This window comes from Mytilus trossulus, chromosome 14 (genome assembly GCF_036588685.1).
Source record: "Mytilus trossulus isolate FHL-02 chromosome 14, PNRI_Mtr1.1.1.hap1, whole genome shotgun sequence".
Classification (NCBI taxonomy): domain Eukaryota; kingdom Metazoa; phylum Mollusca; class Bivalvia; order Mytilida; family Mytilidae; genus Mytilus; species Mytilus trossulus.
In genome coordinates this window covers 68,379,414-68,397,726 of record NC_086386.1, presented here as the reverse complement: position 1 = coordinate 68,397,726, position 18,313 = coordinate 68,379,414, and the positions used below count along the sequence as shown (strand labels likewise).

At 30.7% G+C, this 18,313-nt stretch overlaps 1 protein-coding gene across 2 annotated transcripts; it reads right to left on the bottom strand.

Annotated features, from left to right (window-relative positions):
- Window positions 1–1,863: 1,863 nt before the first annotated feature.
- On the bottom strand, window positions 1,864–18,280 carry LOC134696233 (sodium/bile acid cotransporter 7-like). Of its 2 annotated transcripts, XM_063557916.1 has the most exons (11): window positions 17,992–18,280; window positions 15,951–16,033; window positions 9,325–9,461; window positions 8,639–8,714; window positions 7,621–7,659; window positions 7,087–7,122; window positions 6,462–6,610; window positions 5,309–5,409; window positions 3,858–3,983; window positions 2,800–2,950; window positions 1,864–2,005 (listed from the first exon to the last, which is right to left on the bottom strand). In XM_063557916.1, the coding sequence occupies exons 1-11, from the start codon at window positions 18,095–18,097 to the stop codon at window positions 1,984–1,986; spliced, it is 1,026 nt and encodes a 341-aa protein (XP_063413986.1). In that variant the 5' UTR covers window positions 18,098–18,280; the 3' UTR covers window positions 1,864–1,983. The 2 variants fall into 2 exon arrangements, with proteins under 2 accessions (XP_063413986.1, XP_063413987.1); XM_063557917.1 differs by lacking the exon at window positions 7,087–7,122.
- Between the last annotated feature and the right edge of the window lie 33 nt (window positions 18,281–18,313).

The window sequence follows — 18,313 nt, the reverse complement described above, 5'->3', positions numbered from 1 at the left end:
GAGCCTATTAATCAGTGGTTGTCGTTTGTTTATGTGTTACATATTTGTTTTCCTTTCTTCTTTTTTATAAATAAGGCAGTTAGTTTTCTCGTTTGAATTGTTTTACCTTTGATAGCTGACTATGCGGTATGGGCTTTGCGCATTGTTGAAGGCCGTACGGTGACCTATAATTGTTAATTAGCAAATTTTCAACATTTTTATGCCTGAAACGTCAAACTTATACTAAAAAGTAAAATAACCAATATACCGAAATCCAAAATGGAAAGCCTGTAAAAACGGCAAAATCAAAAGCTAAAACACATCAAACGAATGAATAACATGTCTTATATTCCTGAATTGGTACAGGCAATTTCTTATGTAGAAAATGATGGATTTAAACTGGGTTTTAAAATTCTGAACTGCTCTTTACTTCGCTTTGGGTCTTCCTTAGAATTCCATTCTACTATGCATGTGTATTTATACTGGCAACATTCTTAAGTTGTGATGAAGTATAAAGCTCAAACGTTGTAACAATTACTAAAAACAAAATAAAATATTCATGGATAATATTAAGTGTCGCCCCAAAATTGGTGTGGTTTGTAAAACAACTGTATTCATTAAGGCAACCTATGGGTTGGAGAGGTTAGGAGGAAGAGAACAAATCTTAAAACTAAAATAAGAGAGACCCTGAAAACACTTGTGAAAAATACTGATATGATGATTAATGTCCTCTGAAAACTTCAAATGCTAATAGCTTCAGTATTGCACTGTTACATTCATTTTCAAATAGCATAGAGTCAAAACAAAATTCAACCATAAATTAACTCGTCAACTTTGACAAGGATCAAACCATGAAAATATAAAGCAATCTTTGTAGGAAATTTAACATTTTTTATTTCTACAATTAATTACTTTTTTAAAATACTGACATTTTTGTAGTGCAACAAACTTACCATACCATATGCTACATTGAAACTTTTGCTAACTAGCTATAGACATACATAACTTAACAGTGCATCACTCGAATGTTTGAAAACAGATGTTTTTATCAATTTATCAAGGGATCCTTTCTATCACTGATCACAATGTTAATTCTTATCAGAACAAATACAAAATATATAGACTGACAAAAAAAAATTAAACCCTTTTTGGTAGATATTGCATTAAAACAAATAGGTCATAACATAGGTAATTACATTTTAGGCATTGGGTTTTCTAATGAAAAGGTTTTAAATAATTCAATGTTTGCCTATTTCAATTATGACATTCAAAATAATACAAAGACTAAAATTATGACAGGATCTGAAATCCCATTGAACTGTATACCAGTAATTCAACCTGAACACTGACAAAACAGACAAAATAAACCATGTAAGTAGTAAAATAAATGATGGAAAGTGGGTTATATTAATTAGATAAAAAAACAATTAAACAATGGTCAAAAGTAAAACATGTTAACCTTCTAAACAATGCCATTGGGTGCAAGGGCTGAGATCTCACAAAACATGTTTGACCCCCACAGATTTTTTGTGACTGTCCCAAGTCAGGTGGCCTCTGGCCTTTTTTGGTTCATTTACATGTTTCAAAGTTTAGTGTGATGTCCGTCTTCTCTGAACTAATTAACAGTGGGTGAGATCTCACAAAACATGTTTAACCCCACAGCATTTTTGTGTTTGCCCCAACTCATGAGCCTCTGGCGTTTTTTGGTTCATTTACATGTTTGTGAGTTTAGTGTGATGTCCATCCTCTCTGAACTAATAAACAGTGGGTATGTGGGAAGACGGGAAGGGTGGGACTCTTGAAAAAAAACACATTTTAATTAGCCTTTTTTAAATTGTTGTCTCATTATGTCACATTCATATCAAATAAATTCACACAAAACAGTTAAAATAAATCATATTTAATACATTATCAAATTGTCATGTCTCAAATAAATAATACTATAAAAATCAGTTGAGGTACTAATGATGAACTGTTGATTATCTGTTTTATGGATTACCATCATCACACCTTAGATAACTGAGTCCTACAAAAGATAATGAGAGTTCATAAAGCATTTATCATATGATGCAAGTTTACATACTTCAATGATTATCTCCCTTAAAATTTCACAAAATATCAGACAATTTGAACTTGTCTACTTTGGGTTTTTTTCTTGCATCATTTTTTAAAATTGATGTTGAAAAACATGAAGGGTGTTAGCTCTAAAAAAAATATTTGGTGGAAATCTTCCTTTTTTCTCCTTCACACTGAAGTGTACACAATCTCCACTGTCCAATCTTTATGATATGACAGGTGTTTAATAGTAACTAACTAATTTTGTAATTCTTTCCAGACATATTGTTTCGAGATGATACAAGGGGCTCATCCTAATAAACAGTAATCTCCCTGTTTCAAATAGAATCATCCAAAACTTCTACTTATCCCTCTTGTCTATAGCCCTTTCAAACACCCATTTCCTGATTCATAAATTTTACTGTAAAATTATAATTAAAGTTGGTTATCTCTCTTTTTGGGATGTAGAACTGCTTGGCCTCAAGGAAGCATGGTGAAGAGTCAATGATAAGCAGTTAAGATTTCCTGTTGATTTAAAGATGTATTTGGTTGATTATTAATTGTATTTTGTTTTCCAACATGCAGCAGATACACTGCACTTCAGAAAATCAGTATTTATAATACCAATATACTTCCAAACAAGGGAAATAATTCGGATTTAATTGTAATTTTAAAATCCAATTCAAGTTTTGGAAAGTAGACTCTACCAAACTGGTATAATAATAAAGGGTAGGTCTTTTTTCAAAAGTTTCTACAACAACTGACCTGTATTTTTGATTGAATAATAACCAGCCTCTGATGGTTGGGACTAGTAGTCCACCAAGTAATATCTGTGTTGGATGATAAATTAACAGTGGAACTGATATCACAGACAGACCTGGATGATTGCTGAATAAAATTTTCACAATTGGAATTCCTAGTGAAAAAAAAAGAAAACAGAAATAAGACTGTATTCATACAATTATTTTCTTAAATTCTTAAAAGTATACATTTAAAAGAGAAATATTATTTAAGAGGTACATTTTGAGTACAATACACACATGGTAATTAGTTAACTTTTCACCGTAAATTTTGTTGATTGTGAGTGATTTGTCATGATATATCTTTCTAAATATTTGGTAGGTAAACCTTTGAATATGGATATTTCGTGAGTCATAATTTATATAATTACAAAGCCTAAACATTTTACGAGATGATCATATTCCCAAAATTGTTTCACAACAATAGTGCTGCTTTCTCAAGCGATTTGTGTGTGTGTATTTCTTCATACATTCACAAAATAGCAAATAAGCACATTTGATAGTCTCATAAACTTTCAAATAATTTGTTTTGAGTGGTTATCACCATAAAAAAACTTTGTTGTACATTGACATACCCTGGAATAAACTAACAAATGTGACAAAGATGGTTCATTCTCCTTTTATTCTGTCTCATGAAATGATTATACTGTGTATGTCTGCAACTTAAGTTACTTTGAGTATCAATTTTCTTGAATTGATGCAAAATTATGTTTTCATTGATAAATAATTTGCTGTTTTTGCTTAAAGTATACAATTGAGAATGGAAACAGGAGCATGTCATAGAGACAACAACATGTCCAAAGAGCAGAAAATAGCTTAGGGCCACCAATTTTAAAAGTCTTCAACACTTGAGAAAATACTGCACCCGGGGGCAGTTTCATTCTTGGTTCAACATTTTAATGTGTGGTACATCATTACTCAAAGTTCAAGAAAAGTGTTGCCCAACAAATAATAATGCTAATACAAATGTATAAGTAATATATATTTCTGAAACATAATAATTCTTTTATTTACATTGCATACCTAATGTTAGGGACTTGTGAGTACAGCAGAAGAGAACGGCCACTGCATCAGGAGGTGTAAACAATTTAAACACCTGAGTTATTGTCATAAATATACTAAACAAAAGTATACACTGGATTATTACAACTGAAAGTATAAAAGATAACAAATCAAAAGTCAATGCAAGTTCAAGTTTGAAAATTCAATATCCTATAATTCATTGTAATTTTGTATTATATACATGTGCTCATGCAGCATTTAGGACCATTTCATATATTTGGCATGCATTTAATATATAACATTAACTTAAAACACTTTCAAACTCTTAAATGATGCACATGTTATAATATTATGACCACAATGTGTTACAATTGGCAAATGACATATTTGACCTAGATACGACAAAGTTCGTGCTGGCTGTTCCAAACCCCTCCCTCTGAAAAAAACAGCCAGTCGTCTGATTGTTTACAAACTAAGGGAGGTTTATGGAAGAGCCTACACAAAGGCTCTACACTTATACACATCAGACATGGAAATTACCTTAATTGTCCTAATCAGAATCAAAATTATTGATACAAGCTATATTTTATTGTAGTTTTAACATTGCTAGGCATTAGATTCGTGTTATTTTAGCCCTAACTATTGCTCGGGCAAAAATAATCACAATTATAATGCCTACCCATGTTAAAACTACAATAAAGTATAGCTTGTATCAATTATTTCTTAAATAATTTTTTATTTATATATGTAACAGGGAATTTGTATAATCAGTGATTTTGTAAAATCACTGGACTAATCAGTGATTTTGTAAAATCACTAACAGTTTCAGTGGTTTTGTAAAATCCCTGAAATTGTTAGGGATTTTGCAAAATCACTGAAAATAGAGCTAGGGATTTTGTAAAAATGATCTTAATTATTTCAGGGATTTTGTAAAATCACTAGTCAAAATCAGGGATTTTATAAAATCACTAATCAGTTCAGTGATTTTACAAATTCCCTGAAATTTCAGTGATTTTACAAAATCCCTGATTTCACAAATTCCCTGTAACATATATACATTAAAATAAATAAACTATATATCTACTTGATGGTAATTTCTGCCAATCAAATTACCCCCTTTAGTCGTTTTTTAAAGGGGGATAACTTAAATATCCTTGGCTCAAATTGAAGGTAGGGATTGGCCCTTCACAGGATTTTCCGGAACTTGTTCACTTTATTTTTTTCTATTTATAATCACAGTAGTAGCCAGGTTTGATGAAAGTTGGTTTCTTTAACCAAAATGTCTTTTAAAATTTGTCCAAAAATGTTTCATTTCCCTAATGTGTTTATCACACACAAATTGAAGTATTTTATTTTTATATTATCCGAAAATCATTTCCTCTTAAGTGTAATACTTATAGTATCCATAATAAACTTAATAAATAAAGTAGTTTCTATTTAATTTTAACTAAAATTAAGACAAAGTAACTTACTTAAAAATATAACTGACATCAAACTGATAAAATCTATACCAATATTTGCATTGGAAAATGTATCACAGAATGTAGTATAAATAATCAGCAACAGAATGCAGCTGAAAATACACAAGGGAATATAGTTAGCACTGTGGATTCTTTCATATTCATGGGATATCAATTTTCATTGATTTCGGTAGAGAAAACCATTAATTTAAATGCTTGAGGAAATACAAATTTTTAGCTACTTCAATAGAGCAAAAGTTGATAAGGTGCCCTAGAAATATAAAAATTATCACACCAAAAATTGATACCTAAGAAGATAAATGAATCCACATTGAAATACCTGTGACATCACAGGAAAAGGAGGCTCAAGAATGCCCGCCAGTAGATTATACTTATACTGTAAAAGCCATGGGATTATGAGGCTTCAACTAGCTTTAAGTAACTACATTAGTTCATACTGCAAACTATGCTACTTTTGCAGCTAAATGCATTAACCATACAAATAAGTTTTGCATTTTGAGACATGTTTAATCATTCTTTATTAAAACAGTATAATTTAGAACTGTTTCAATTTAATTTGTGTTCTACAATATATACGGTAATATTTATTGTCATTTTAAAGTAATTATAAATTAAAGTATCGTCAGTAATGCTTTGATCTTCAAAGTAAGGAGAAAAACTACAGTGAATTGTCTGGAGAAGCCATTGTGTCTGTATTTTAAGGTGGTACCTAACACCTTAACTAAAATTAATTTGGCTCGTTTAATTTTCTTAAAATTTTGACAAAGTATTTACTTTGACCCTTTCACAAAAATATAAAAAAAATCAAAAAAAATGAACCAACCGTTTAATCAGAAAAATTTCACTGGTTACATAGCAGTTTGACAAACACTTATTTTGATCATTGAGAAGCTTAATATTCCCTTAAGAACACAACGTCATTAAAACGTTCTGCTGATTTTACAGAGTTATGTTCCTGTAGTGTTAGGTACCACCTTAAGCACTGAAAATATACATCCCATTCTTGGTCAGTTGTGGACAGATTTGACGCGTTCTGAGCCTATTGTGAATTCAATAAAAAGACAAGGAGACATGTTATCATGAAAATCCTACTTTAAAATCTACATTTATAAAGCTATGTTTATTTATAAAATATTTTATTTACCTGCCAATACAACTGAATGGTATATGTTTTCTGTCTAACCAAAGCTTTGCATGTTTTCTTAAGATCTGGCCAAGTACTAGAGGAAACAAAACTGTGAGAGAAAGTTGTGTTGCTATATTGTACACAGGTACATCCACAAGGTTACCAATCTAAAAGAGAGAAAGTTGTGTGGCTATAATGTACACAGGTACATCCACAAGATTACCAATCTTAAATAATAAAAGTGTGAACATACATATGTTATCATTTGTTACAATTTGTACGATTATTTTTATGTGTAAAATTAGGTTCTATCAAGAATATTTGCTTGTAGTCATACAGTACTGTAAGGAAATTCACCATTGATTGCAGTCATTTATTATAAGAACAGCTGATTTTAAACAGAAAATAGTATGAACAAATATTTTAAATGACATTCTTTAGGCTATGTTCTGTTATGATTTCTTCCAGTAACTATATTTTCAAACTTTATAGCTTGCTCTTCGATGTGAGCCAAGCCTCCATGTTGAAAACCTTACTTTGACCTATAATGGGTTACTTTAATAAATTGTGACTTGGATGGAGAGTTGTCTCATACCACATCTTCTTATATCTATTACCTATAACTGTATATGTAAATACTTACAACATTTAAAATCAAGGCTGGTGTAGCAAATATACCCTGAAATGATCAATATGTCAAACTATGTATGCTTGCATGTCATATGTACTATTCTATCTTGTTGATTCCACAAATTGATACTTTATTCAGACAGATAAATGTCCAATTATATCAAATATGTATAAAGATGGCAAAAATAGTCAAAGGAATGGAGGCTTCAATCCAGTAATATTTTTTTATTTGATTTTTGTTTCATGTTATTAATTTATACAAGGCTGTTGTTTTTTTCTTCATTTTTCTATATTCAGCTCATCAAGGGATTTATATAGTAGCTATGTGCCCAAAGATAAAGATGAAATGGTGACTTGTAGATGTCAATTCAAAGGTTTGCCCTTTTGGTTCTTTTGATCCCAGACAGACAGTTGTCTCATCCACAATCAAACAATATCAACTTTCTTTTTATATAGAATAGTATTTGAAATAGTATACTTCAAATAATTGAGTTTTGAGTGTACTTTGAATTCTAAAATGTGAGGTTCTCAAAGAAATTAAACTTACCAAAAAGCTCCCAAGTGCAGAGTTAAATATGGCTGCTGGCTAAAAATGAAGCAGATAAAGAATTTATTTCAATTGCCGTCAAAACATTTCAAAATTCTACAATAACCTGTATTCCTTGCATTGCTGAATTTTAAAGATGTTCTGTGACAACAAACCATAAAGTAAGTTTTGAACATCTTTACTAAATAACATACTCTTTTTTTTACATGTCAATAAGAACCTTTGTCAAAAGAGCACCAATTTATCTCACTTTAATAGATACATCAGTTGGATATAGCCTTTAAGGTTCATTATCAGTGTACATATGTTATAGTATTTCCTAAACTTGAACTTTAATTGTTAGTAATTTTTGGCTAGTTGTTCTGTTGAACTTGATTTCATTTGCAACATCCATTCTGTTAAGAAGAATATTGATTAATTGATTGCAAAGGTACAACACCACTCTATGCTGGGTTATATTATGGTGGAAAGTTTTAATAAGTGGAGGAAACAGTCAGTCCAGAAGAAAAAACAATTTGACCATGCGATTTAGTTATATCATATTCATCTCTCATTGATAATTGTGTAATGAGTTCTAATGTATTTTTAAAAAGAAAGTGCAATAGGAATTTTGACTTACATTATTTTTCTTATTTTATTTTTCCAAAAAAGAGCAAATTGAAACCTCAATGAACCCTGTTATAACCAAACCCTGTATGTGTTTATGGAGATCTTAAATCAGATTGAAGCAATGAATATTCTGTATATTAGCTTTTTTGAATAGTCCATATCTCTAATTGTCCTACATTCCATGACAATATTGGTGTTCACGTAAATTGAGATGTAACATGAGACAATTGACTAACGCCACAAAAGAAACGTGATTGATGTATGACGTCAATAGTTCAAGTGTTGCTGTTTCCAAAATAATAATAAAGTCTATACATTTCTAATGTCATAGAGTCATGTAAAAATTCATCTTCCTTGAAGGGAATCTGTTTCATAGTATATACAATAAAGTAACTGATCCTTTTCTTACCTCATTGCCACCTATGGCTTTTGTAAGGATAACAGCTGATGAAACTGGAGGAGGCATACATCCTAAAACTTTCAAGCTGAAAAAATAAATATGTGTATGTCAAACAGTTGTGAAATTTACCTCATACTACACATGCATGTGCCAAATAAGATGTTTGCTAAACATTATTAACTTGAATTAGACTAAAACTATGGTTTTTAAATTTACCTTTAGACCAAGGCTTTAATTGTTTTTTGATGAATCAGATTTGTTTTATCCATTTCAACTTAGACAGTAAATTTGGTGCTATGTTCATCAAATCTGTCAAAGTAATCTGACATCCTCAGGAATATTGGCAGTAACAACACATGGAAACATTTATCATTGGGCTGAGTTATCTCCCTTGAAATTCAATCAACTTCACATACACAATTCATTAGGTACCGGTTTATGGGTTGCACATGTTGAAAACATTTATTTATCTTTTTGATTGGTCAAACATAATTAGGATAATTGTTCCATTGGAAATGTATTTATGTTCCATTAAATAAGTATTTACTGTTTTTCATTAAGCCATTCTACATTAAGAACTTGCACAATGCAGGATATAATTATAAGTAGAAGGTGGATTTCATGACAACCACTGAATTACAGGCTCCTGATAATATGTTTTTCCTTACAATACTTCTTCATTCTACACAACTTACCCTTGTAAGAGGAGCCCATCAAATGATGACAAAGACAACATGTTCACTAACACTACCATGATGCAGGGGAAGACAATAAATGTAAAACATTGAATAAACAGGTGAATTCTTATCTGTAATACAGCTTTAGTTAGATCCTGGAATAAAATAAATGTAAAACATTGAATAAACAGGTGAATTCTTATCTGTAATACAGCTTATGTCAGATCCTGGAATAAAATAAATGTAAAACATTGGATAAACAGGTGAATTCTTATCTGTAATACAGCTTTAGTTAGATCCTGGAATAAAATAAATGTAAAACATTGGATAAACAGGTGAATTCTTATTTGTAATACAGCTTTAGTCAGATCCTGGAATAAAATAAACATAAAACATTGGATAAACAGGTGAATTCTTATCTGTAATACAGCTTATGTCAGATCCTGGAATAAAATAAATGTAAAGCATTGGATAAACAGGTGAATTCTTATCTGTAATACAGCTTTAGTCAGATTCTGGAATAAAATAAATGTAAAACATTGGATAAACAGGTGAATTCCTATCTTTAATAAAGCTTTAGTTAGATCCTGGAAGACAATAAATGTAAAACATTGGATAAACAGGTGAATTCTTATCTGTAATACAGCTTGAGTCAGATCCTGGAATAAAATACATAATATAGTAAACAAATGTGATGGTATACATACTTCATAAACAACCCTGCCTGCAGAATAATTATCAAATAGTACATTTCAGGGAATTCACAATTTCACATGTAAAGTTAAGTTTACCAAGGATATTCTTTTGTTAATATAATATGTACAACTGGATGATTTACAGCACAAAATGTTGTAACAAAACCAGTTGATTGTGGTATAATGTATGTTGCCATCCAGATGTCTTTTGGTTATTTTTGTCACCTCCCATTTTTTCTTATCTGAATTATGATGATCATAACAATTTCTATTGAATATGCTTGGTCTTTTTTAAAAAAAAAAGCTTTCTGTGGATTCAGTAATTATCTTTCATGGTTCCAATTTTCATTGATTGAGGAAAGATATATATTAGTGGATATTTGATTATGTTGTTTTGCTTCAGTTTGCTTTCAAGCTTATATAATAATAATAATAAATTCTTTATTTAAAGAGGGTAAACTCAGTTAGTTACAATAAACTAATCTTCCCTGAGGCCCTCACATACAAATTACAATACAATCAAAACAGATATTTACACATAGTTAATTTACAGTCATGTAGTTCAATGTATTGTTATTAACATAAGATATAATGCTGTTTAAGAAGTATACATGTAGTCAAAAAAATCAAATGAGAATAAAAAAAAAAAAAAAAAAAAAAAATATACATTGTCATGATTGTAGCAAATATTTCTTATCAGGATTGTGTTAAGTACTTCTTGATACTTTGCTTAAAAGTAAAAGTGTTTTGAGCCTTACGCATTTTGTGTGGTAGTCCATTCCATAATACTGATCCAGAATAAGCAAAGGATTTCTTAAATAGTTCAGCTTTTGGCTTAGGAACTATCAGATTACCTTGAGTGACACCTCTTAAGGAGTAAGGATTATTATCTGATTTCAGTTTAAACTTTTGAACTAGGTACATTGGTGCTTCCATACGCATACATTTATATAGAAGTAAATATTTGTGGTAATTTATTCTATTGTCAACTGTCATCCACCCAAGTTTTTTAAATAAGGGGGCTGAGGGGGATAAAGGATCTGCATCTAGAATTAATCTTGCTGCTCTTTTTTGGAGTTTTAAAATTCTTGTTTTCCCTTCATTTTTACATTCACCCCAAATAATACAGCAGTAGTCAATTAAGGGAAGAATATACCCATTGTAATATGTTTTCCTTGCATTTATATCTAAAAACTTCTTTATTTTAGAAAGAAGGTATATTCTGGATGATATATTAGCACAAACTTGGTCAATTTGATTTTTCCAGTTAAGTGTGCTGTCAATTTTAACACCTAATAATTTTTCACATGAAGAATTTTGTAAAACTTTTGAATTTATTATCAAGTTTGGTTGATAAGTCTGAATTGATAGTTTCTGTTTTGTTCCAGTAACCAAACATTTTGTTTTATTTGCATTAATGAACATGTTGTTCATTTTACACCACTCTTCAACCCTGTATAAATCTTCTTGAACATCATCATGTATGTTTTCTATGTTTTTCCCAGATTTATGAAGAGTGGTGTCATCAGCATATAGGTCTGTTTCACAATTTTCAATACATAAGGGAAGGTCGTTTATAAATAGTACAAACAATAGGGGACCAAGTATAGAACCTTGGGGGACACCAAATTTTATATGTTGTTGTTCAGAATAAACATTACAAATGTTTACCTGCTGTTTTCTGTTATTGAGGTATGACTTAAAAAAACTAACAGTAGCCTCACTAAATCCATAAATTTCAAGCTTTAAACAAAGAATATCATGATCTACCAAATCAAAAGCTTTTTTAAAATCTAATAAAATTGCTAGATTTAAATTACCATCATTCATTTCTTGCAACCATTTGTCAATGATATTGATAAGTGCAGTTTGACAAGAATGCTGCGGCCTGAAACCAGATTGTGTAGGGTGTAAAAGTTTAAGTTTAGATAAATATTTGTACATTTTATTAGAAACATGTTTTTCTATTAATTTTGATAAAGTTGGAAGAACTGATATAGGTCTGTAATTTGTTGCTAAAAGCTTGTCACCATCCTTGAAAACTGGTGTTACCTTAGCATTCTTCAGTAATGAAGGATATATACCAGTATCTATCATTCTGTTAAATATATATGTGAGAGGTGATGCAATAAAAGGGGCACTTAATCTTAGGATTTTTGGACCAATATTATCCATACCAGATGCTTTATTTATATCAAGTTTTGCTAATTCATTAAATAGCTCATTCATATTCACTGGTGGTATAGAAAATTTTTCATGTTTATGTAATTTATTTTTAACAAATTTACTAAGATTACTAAAATCTGCTTTGTTAACAGGTGTATAACTTCCTTGTTCTCTTAGTTTTTCCGCACAGGAAGTGAAAAAGTTATTAAAAGTATCAGCTATACATTTTTTACTTTTAGTTGTATTGTTATCTTCTGTGGCCAACTCATATGGTGTATTTTTAACTTTTGGGTTCAGACTGTGAAGACATTTCCATAATGTTTTAGGGTCATTTGAGTCTTTTACCATATTTTTATAATAATTCTTTTTTGAGTTATCAATAATTTGTTTAGTTTTATTTCTCCAAAATCTAAACTCACTCCATAAACCAAGTGCATTATATTTATCTCTCATATTCCTAGCGTAAATGATTTCACTATTATACCATTCAGGCTGTCTGTCTCTTTTAACTCTCTTTTTAACAACAGGAGCATGTTTATCTAAAGCCTTGTTCAACATATCATAAAACAATTGTAGACAGTCAGAGGGGTTTTCTTCAAATTCAATTTCATGAAAAGGCGTAGATTGCAGATCTAATAAAAAATTGTTTTGGTTGAAATTTTTGAAATTTCTATATGTAATTGTACTGTGTGTATTCTTTTTGCCTATGTTGACTTCTTTCCTTGTTAAACAGATAGGATAATGGTCACTAATTGCATATCTACACACATGTGATTCCTCTATCATATTTGGATTATTGACATAAATATGATCAATCAGTGTACTAGTATCTTTTGTTACCCTTGTGGCTTCTTCAATCAGTTGTTGAAAATTATATGATTCTAAAATATTCAGCCATTTTTGAGGAGGTTTGTTTGGTGCTTTAAAATTGAAATTAAAATCACCCATAATTGTTATATCTGAATTGATGGTCATTGCCACTCTTATTTCTTTTTCAAAATCATCAACCCAATCTATCAGTGACTTTGGTGGCCTATACACAAAACATAATAAAAAAGATTTTTTGTAATCTGGTTTAATTTCAAACCACATTGTTTCCGTACCCCCTATTTCTATGTTGTTTTTTCTTAAAAATTTAATAGTTTCAGAAAAGTAAACAATTAGACCACCCCCACCTTGGGATGTTCTGTCCTTTCTTTCAAATACATAACCAGGTACTTGTAATTCATTATCAGGAGTGTGTTTTGTTAAAAATGTTTCACACAATCCTAATACATCAGGTTGGTTATCAGAAAACATAAGGTTATGTTTAATTTCTTCATATTTACTTTCAATCCTATTAACATTATGAGAACAAATCCTAATACCTTTTGATTTACTAAAACCATAAGAATTAAAAATCTTATCATTAGCTGTCAATGCATGGTTTTCTAAATTGATTATATAATATATACAAACACTAATTGCTAAAATAAACACAGAGACATAGGATAATTTCACATCAATTATTAAATTGACCTGAGGGAGAGGTAATAATAAATTATCTACATTAGACTCATCATCAAACATTACACAGTTTGTATCATGCTGTTTAATACCAAGTAATGTATCCTGTCCAGATGTCTGAGATTCAGTGTTAGAGACATCAGAATTAATCAACCCATCATTAGTACTATAAAGTTTGACAGTAGACATTTCCTGGGTTGTGTCAAGTGAGAAATTACTTTCATTCTTTTCTTTAATTGTTTTTCTAGTGTTTTTAGTTTTCTTTATCTCAGAAATCTGGAGCCCTTGTGTCAAAGAAAATAATTTACACATGCATGGAAATAAATTGCATTCAGAACATAATATTGTCAATACATCAAATTTGTTTGAAACAGATATTGAATTGGCATTTTCTTCTTTGCCATTTTTTCAAGCAGTACAAAATTTTAGTTTGTGTCCATACCTATTACACTTGAAGCATTTAATTTTCATATTAAATCTACAGAAGGATGTTTTATGGTTAAGTTCACCACAGTTCTCACATTCATCATGTGTATTGATTATTCCTATTATGTTATCGATTGTTTTGATGTATCTTGATGTTCCTCTTGAATTGAAATGAATACCATCATGAACATAGAAATTATTGTTTTGATCGAAGCTGTCACGCATATACATTTCATACTGTCTTATAAAAACTAGTCCAAGGTGTTGACATAATCTTTCTAAAGCTACATTTGCCCTGTAAACATCTACATCAATCCTGGGAGGGAGTCCTGAGACTATGATGTTACAGTCAGAGTTACTACAACTACGAGCTGCTAGGAGCAAACTTTCAAATTCATTTTCAAAATCTTTCAAGGATTTTCCACCACTCATGTCGTTTCCACCAACTTGAAGAATAATATTCTTATAAGCTTTCAGATCCATATTCATAATTTCCTTTGTTATTCTATCAATGTGTGCCCCTCTGAATGTTCTTATATTGGTCTTTGATAGGCCAGAAGTTCTAATCCCTTTAAGAATTGATGATCCAATGATTAAATTTTTGTCACCTGATTTTTTAACCTTCTCTGGACTATGGTTGTTGATAGTTTTTGGATTTGGACTTGAGTTTTCTTGTTGGGATTTTGGCTCAAGGACAGGTCGGCATTGATCTTTTGTGAGTTTTAACTTGGAAAGTCTTGGAGCTGGAATTGGTCTTGTCTGGGTTGATGCATCACAAGTGTTGACATATTGGGATGTTTGGCACTCAACAGAAACAGCTGATAACTCAGTTTGTATTGATTGCTCACTGCATTTTTTCACTGCTAGTTCAGATTCAAGACGTTTAATGATATTTATTAAGTCCTCTCTACTTTTGCCATCATATATAGAGTTGGTACATATATAATTTGATTTCAATTTAGTTATTGAGTCATTTTGGACATTTAGGCTCTCCTCATGATTTTCATTTTCAGTTATTTCTACATTTGATTCTATTGAGCTATTGATAAAGTCTTGAATAAATTCAATTGGTGTTGATGCTCTTGGCTGAGATGAAATTATTTCCTTTTCAAGTAATTCACACTTAGCAACAAAAGTATCAATCCAAGTAAAAACATTGTTACCTTGCACATTAATGGTACCAGTACTTACGTAAAGTGTTACTGTCACTGAATTGTCCACAGTTTTATATATATTTCCAGATTGAAAGTGACTCCTTATGAAATTTAAATCATTATCCAAAATTTCTTGAACATCCTGTATCATATGTGATGAGACATGAATTGTAACACTATTCTTCTTAGGCGAAATTTGCAAAAATTCTGGTATATTCTCAGCTGATAAATTCAATGAAATACTTTCATCTAAAATTTTATCAGTTAATTCACTAATTTCACTACTATTATTAAAAAGTACAGTTGCATTAAAGGAATTAAACAGTGATTTAACAACAGTAAAACTGTTTAGTAAAGCCATGGTAATTATCAATCAGGAGCTCACAGAAACACATCCTTTCACTTCAAAATCTCTTATCTCTTCCTAAAAGAATCATCAATGTATAAACTATAGCATGTATATACTTCAAGTGACATTATTTCATAAATACATAAGACAGGTTTTAAAACCTTAGTAAAAACTCTTGATGCAGAAGCCAATCCAAAACAAAAAACATAAATATCATATCAATGTCTTTTCCACATATAGAAAATGTATACTTTGAGGAACAAATGTATACAATACCTATACAAAATAAATCTATGTAAATGGGTACCCCACAAATAATGAATTCACAGTTTTTCTCTTATACTGTACCTCTGTTTTGATAGAAATCCCACTGTTAAAAAATATTATGAAAACAGCCACATATTTTACTGTTATTTCTGGCTTTAGTAACCCTACAAGTAAAAAGTGACACATATATATATATAATACATTTCTATCTTTATGATGGCAAAACAGTCTACTGTGACTGGTCAACCTCTAAAGCTATAGTTTTACAGGTACTCTATACATGCTATATAAGTGGTGATTGTACATTTGTAAAGGAATACAATGCAATACAGAATGACAATTCTACTTAATTTTAAGGAGAGGGTCCATATAGAAAACTCTTTTACATTAATGTTTTTATGTTCAGTGAACCATGAACCCTAATTTGGCATTTAAAAGTTCATTTAAGGTAGATGGGGTGTCTAAATTATAATCCATAGAATTTTTTAATGATTTACCAAAATGTAGTTTATATCATGCTTTTAAAAAAAAATAATAAAAATAATGGGTCACCGGGCTTATTCTCACGCTACACGGTGTTCAAAATTGACAAATTTTGTATAGATTATGCAGGGAAAACCCAATTTTCTGCAATAAAGCGTAATCTACACCATAGAATTTTGAGATACCATATGAGAAGATGGCTTTCATAGTATGCTTTCAGTTAAGAAAAAGAAACAATGGGGTCACCGGACCCGTTTTCTTGCTACATTATAAAATAGGTAAATTCCTAACACATTCTATTGTAAAGTACCTTAATCTGAATTGTCTGCCCTTGCATTTGAGTTGCCTCCCCTTATGTGGCAAAGTTGGAAAAAAATTGTTCAAACAAAAGTTTTCTGTTTTTTTGTAAAATGCAACCCTAAATATGATAAAACATGTCATTTTCTATATCAAAGTGGAAGTTCTAACACATGAATTACCTACTACTCTAAAAATTTGCATATTCTATAAAGATCTAGACCTTGTTTTCTGGTATTTCCAAATCCAAGATGGAGGAAGACACCCTATATCTACCTTAATGAGAAAACAACTTTATCATATTATGGTTGATGCAGTGGCGGATCCAGAGGGGGGGTTCCGGGGGTGCGCACCCCCCCTTTATTTTTGCCGATCAATGCATTTGTATCGGGACATATGTTTTGCACCCCCCCCTTTGCCCTGGGTTAGCACCCCCCCTTTCGAAAATTCCTGCATCCGCCCCTGGTTGATGGTAAATTACCTTCAACCAAAACTTCAATCTTGAGTTTCATCTGAAAAAAAATACTCAGAGACATCCCTAAGCAATTGTGCAGTTGGAAATATTTCAAGGTCTGGCATCTACTAAATGTATAAAAATCAAAAGCATTTTGTGTTTCAGAAAGATGAAATCTTTAATTGAATTTTGGTTAGATGTAAATCTTCTAAATCAGAGTGTTGATAATTAAGGAAAGGTTTATAATATGATATACAAATGTATTAGTATAATAGTGTATGTAACTTTTCATTTGTTCACGTCTTTTAATAAAATTATATATATATATATATATATTTATGCGATAGTTTTTAACCTTTATGAAGTCTTTCTACTTTAATTTGGAAATACCTATAATATTGCTTTTGTTAGAAGATGATAAAATTTGTTCGTGGCCACTTTTTTCTTGCGACGGTTTTGTTTTTCATCAGATGTTACTTAGATCTATGGTATATGACACCCAGTATATATAAACGCATTTGAAACTGACCAGAACTTTTCATTTGGGGGCCCTGCTGACTGACCTAAGGGGGGTCTGCTCCAGTCAGGCTTCAGTGATTCCCTATATAATCAACCAAATTTTTCCCACAAAAGGGCCCCCCTCCCTTGGATCTGCCTATGCTGACACCACTTAACCAAATTACTTTTCCTTGTAAGAGTTATCTCCTCGAACACTGTTTTTCTAGTAATCTTGTTTCAAATATAGCAAAACCGAAGAAGGAACTGACAAATTTATTTTTCTAAATTGCTTGTTACATCCTGAGGATGTTTTTTAAAGTTTGACCAAAAAGGCATATTCTACAGAGATAATTTCCATTATATTTATAAATTACATATGAGAGTTATTACCTCCTTTAGCTCCAATATGAGGGAACAGGTGAGCAAAAAATATAACAAATACTATTCCTGTTAAAAAATAATGTCTCCTTAAAAGAGACATAAGTAGTGCTATCATCTGGATTCATATGCAGTTGTTAAAACTAAAAGTAACAGCTTTGAGTGTCTTTAAACTTTTTGTCAAATTCCCCCAACCTACTAAACAAGATACATGTGGCGGAAGTGCCCTACAACATCCAAACTTCTCCACTTACGCAGATAAAAAAAAGTTTAAAATTTACTAGAAAACTTTCTTAATAGAAACATAGACTTTAAAGTTCTTATTCAGTATCAA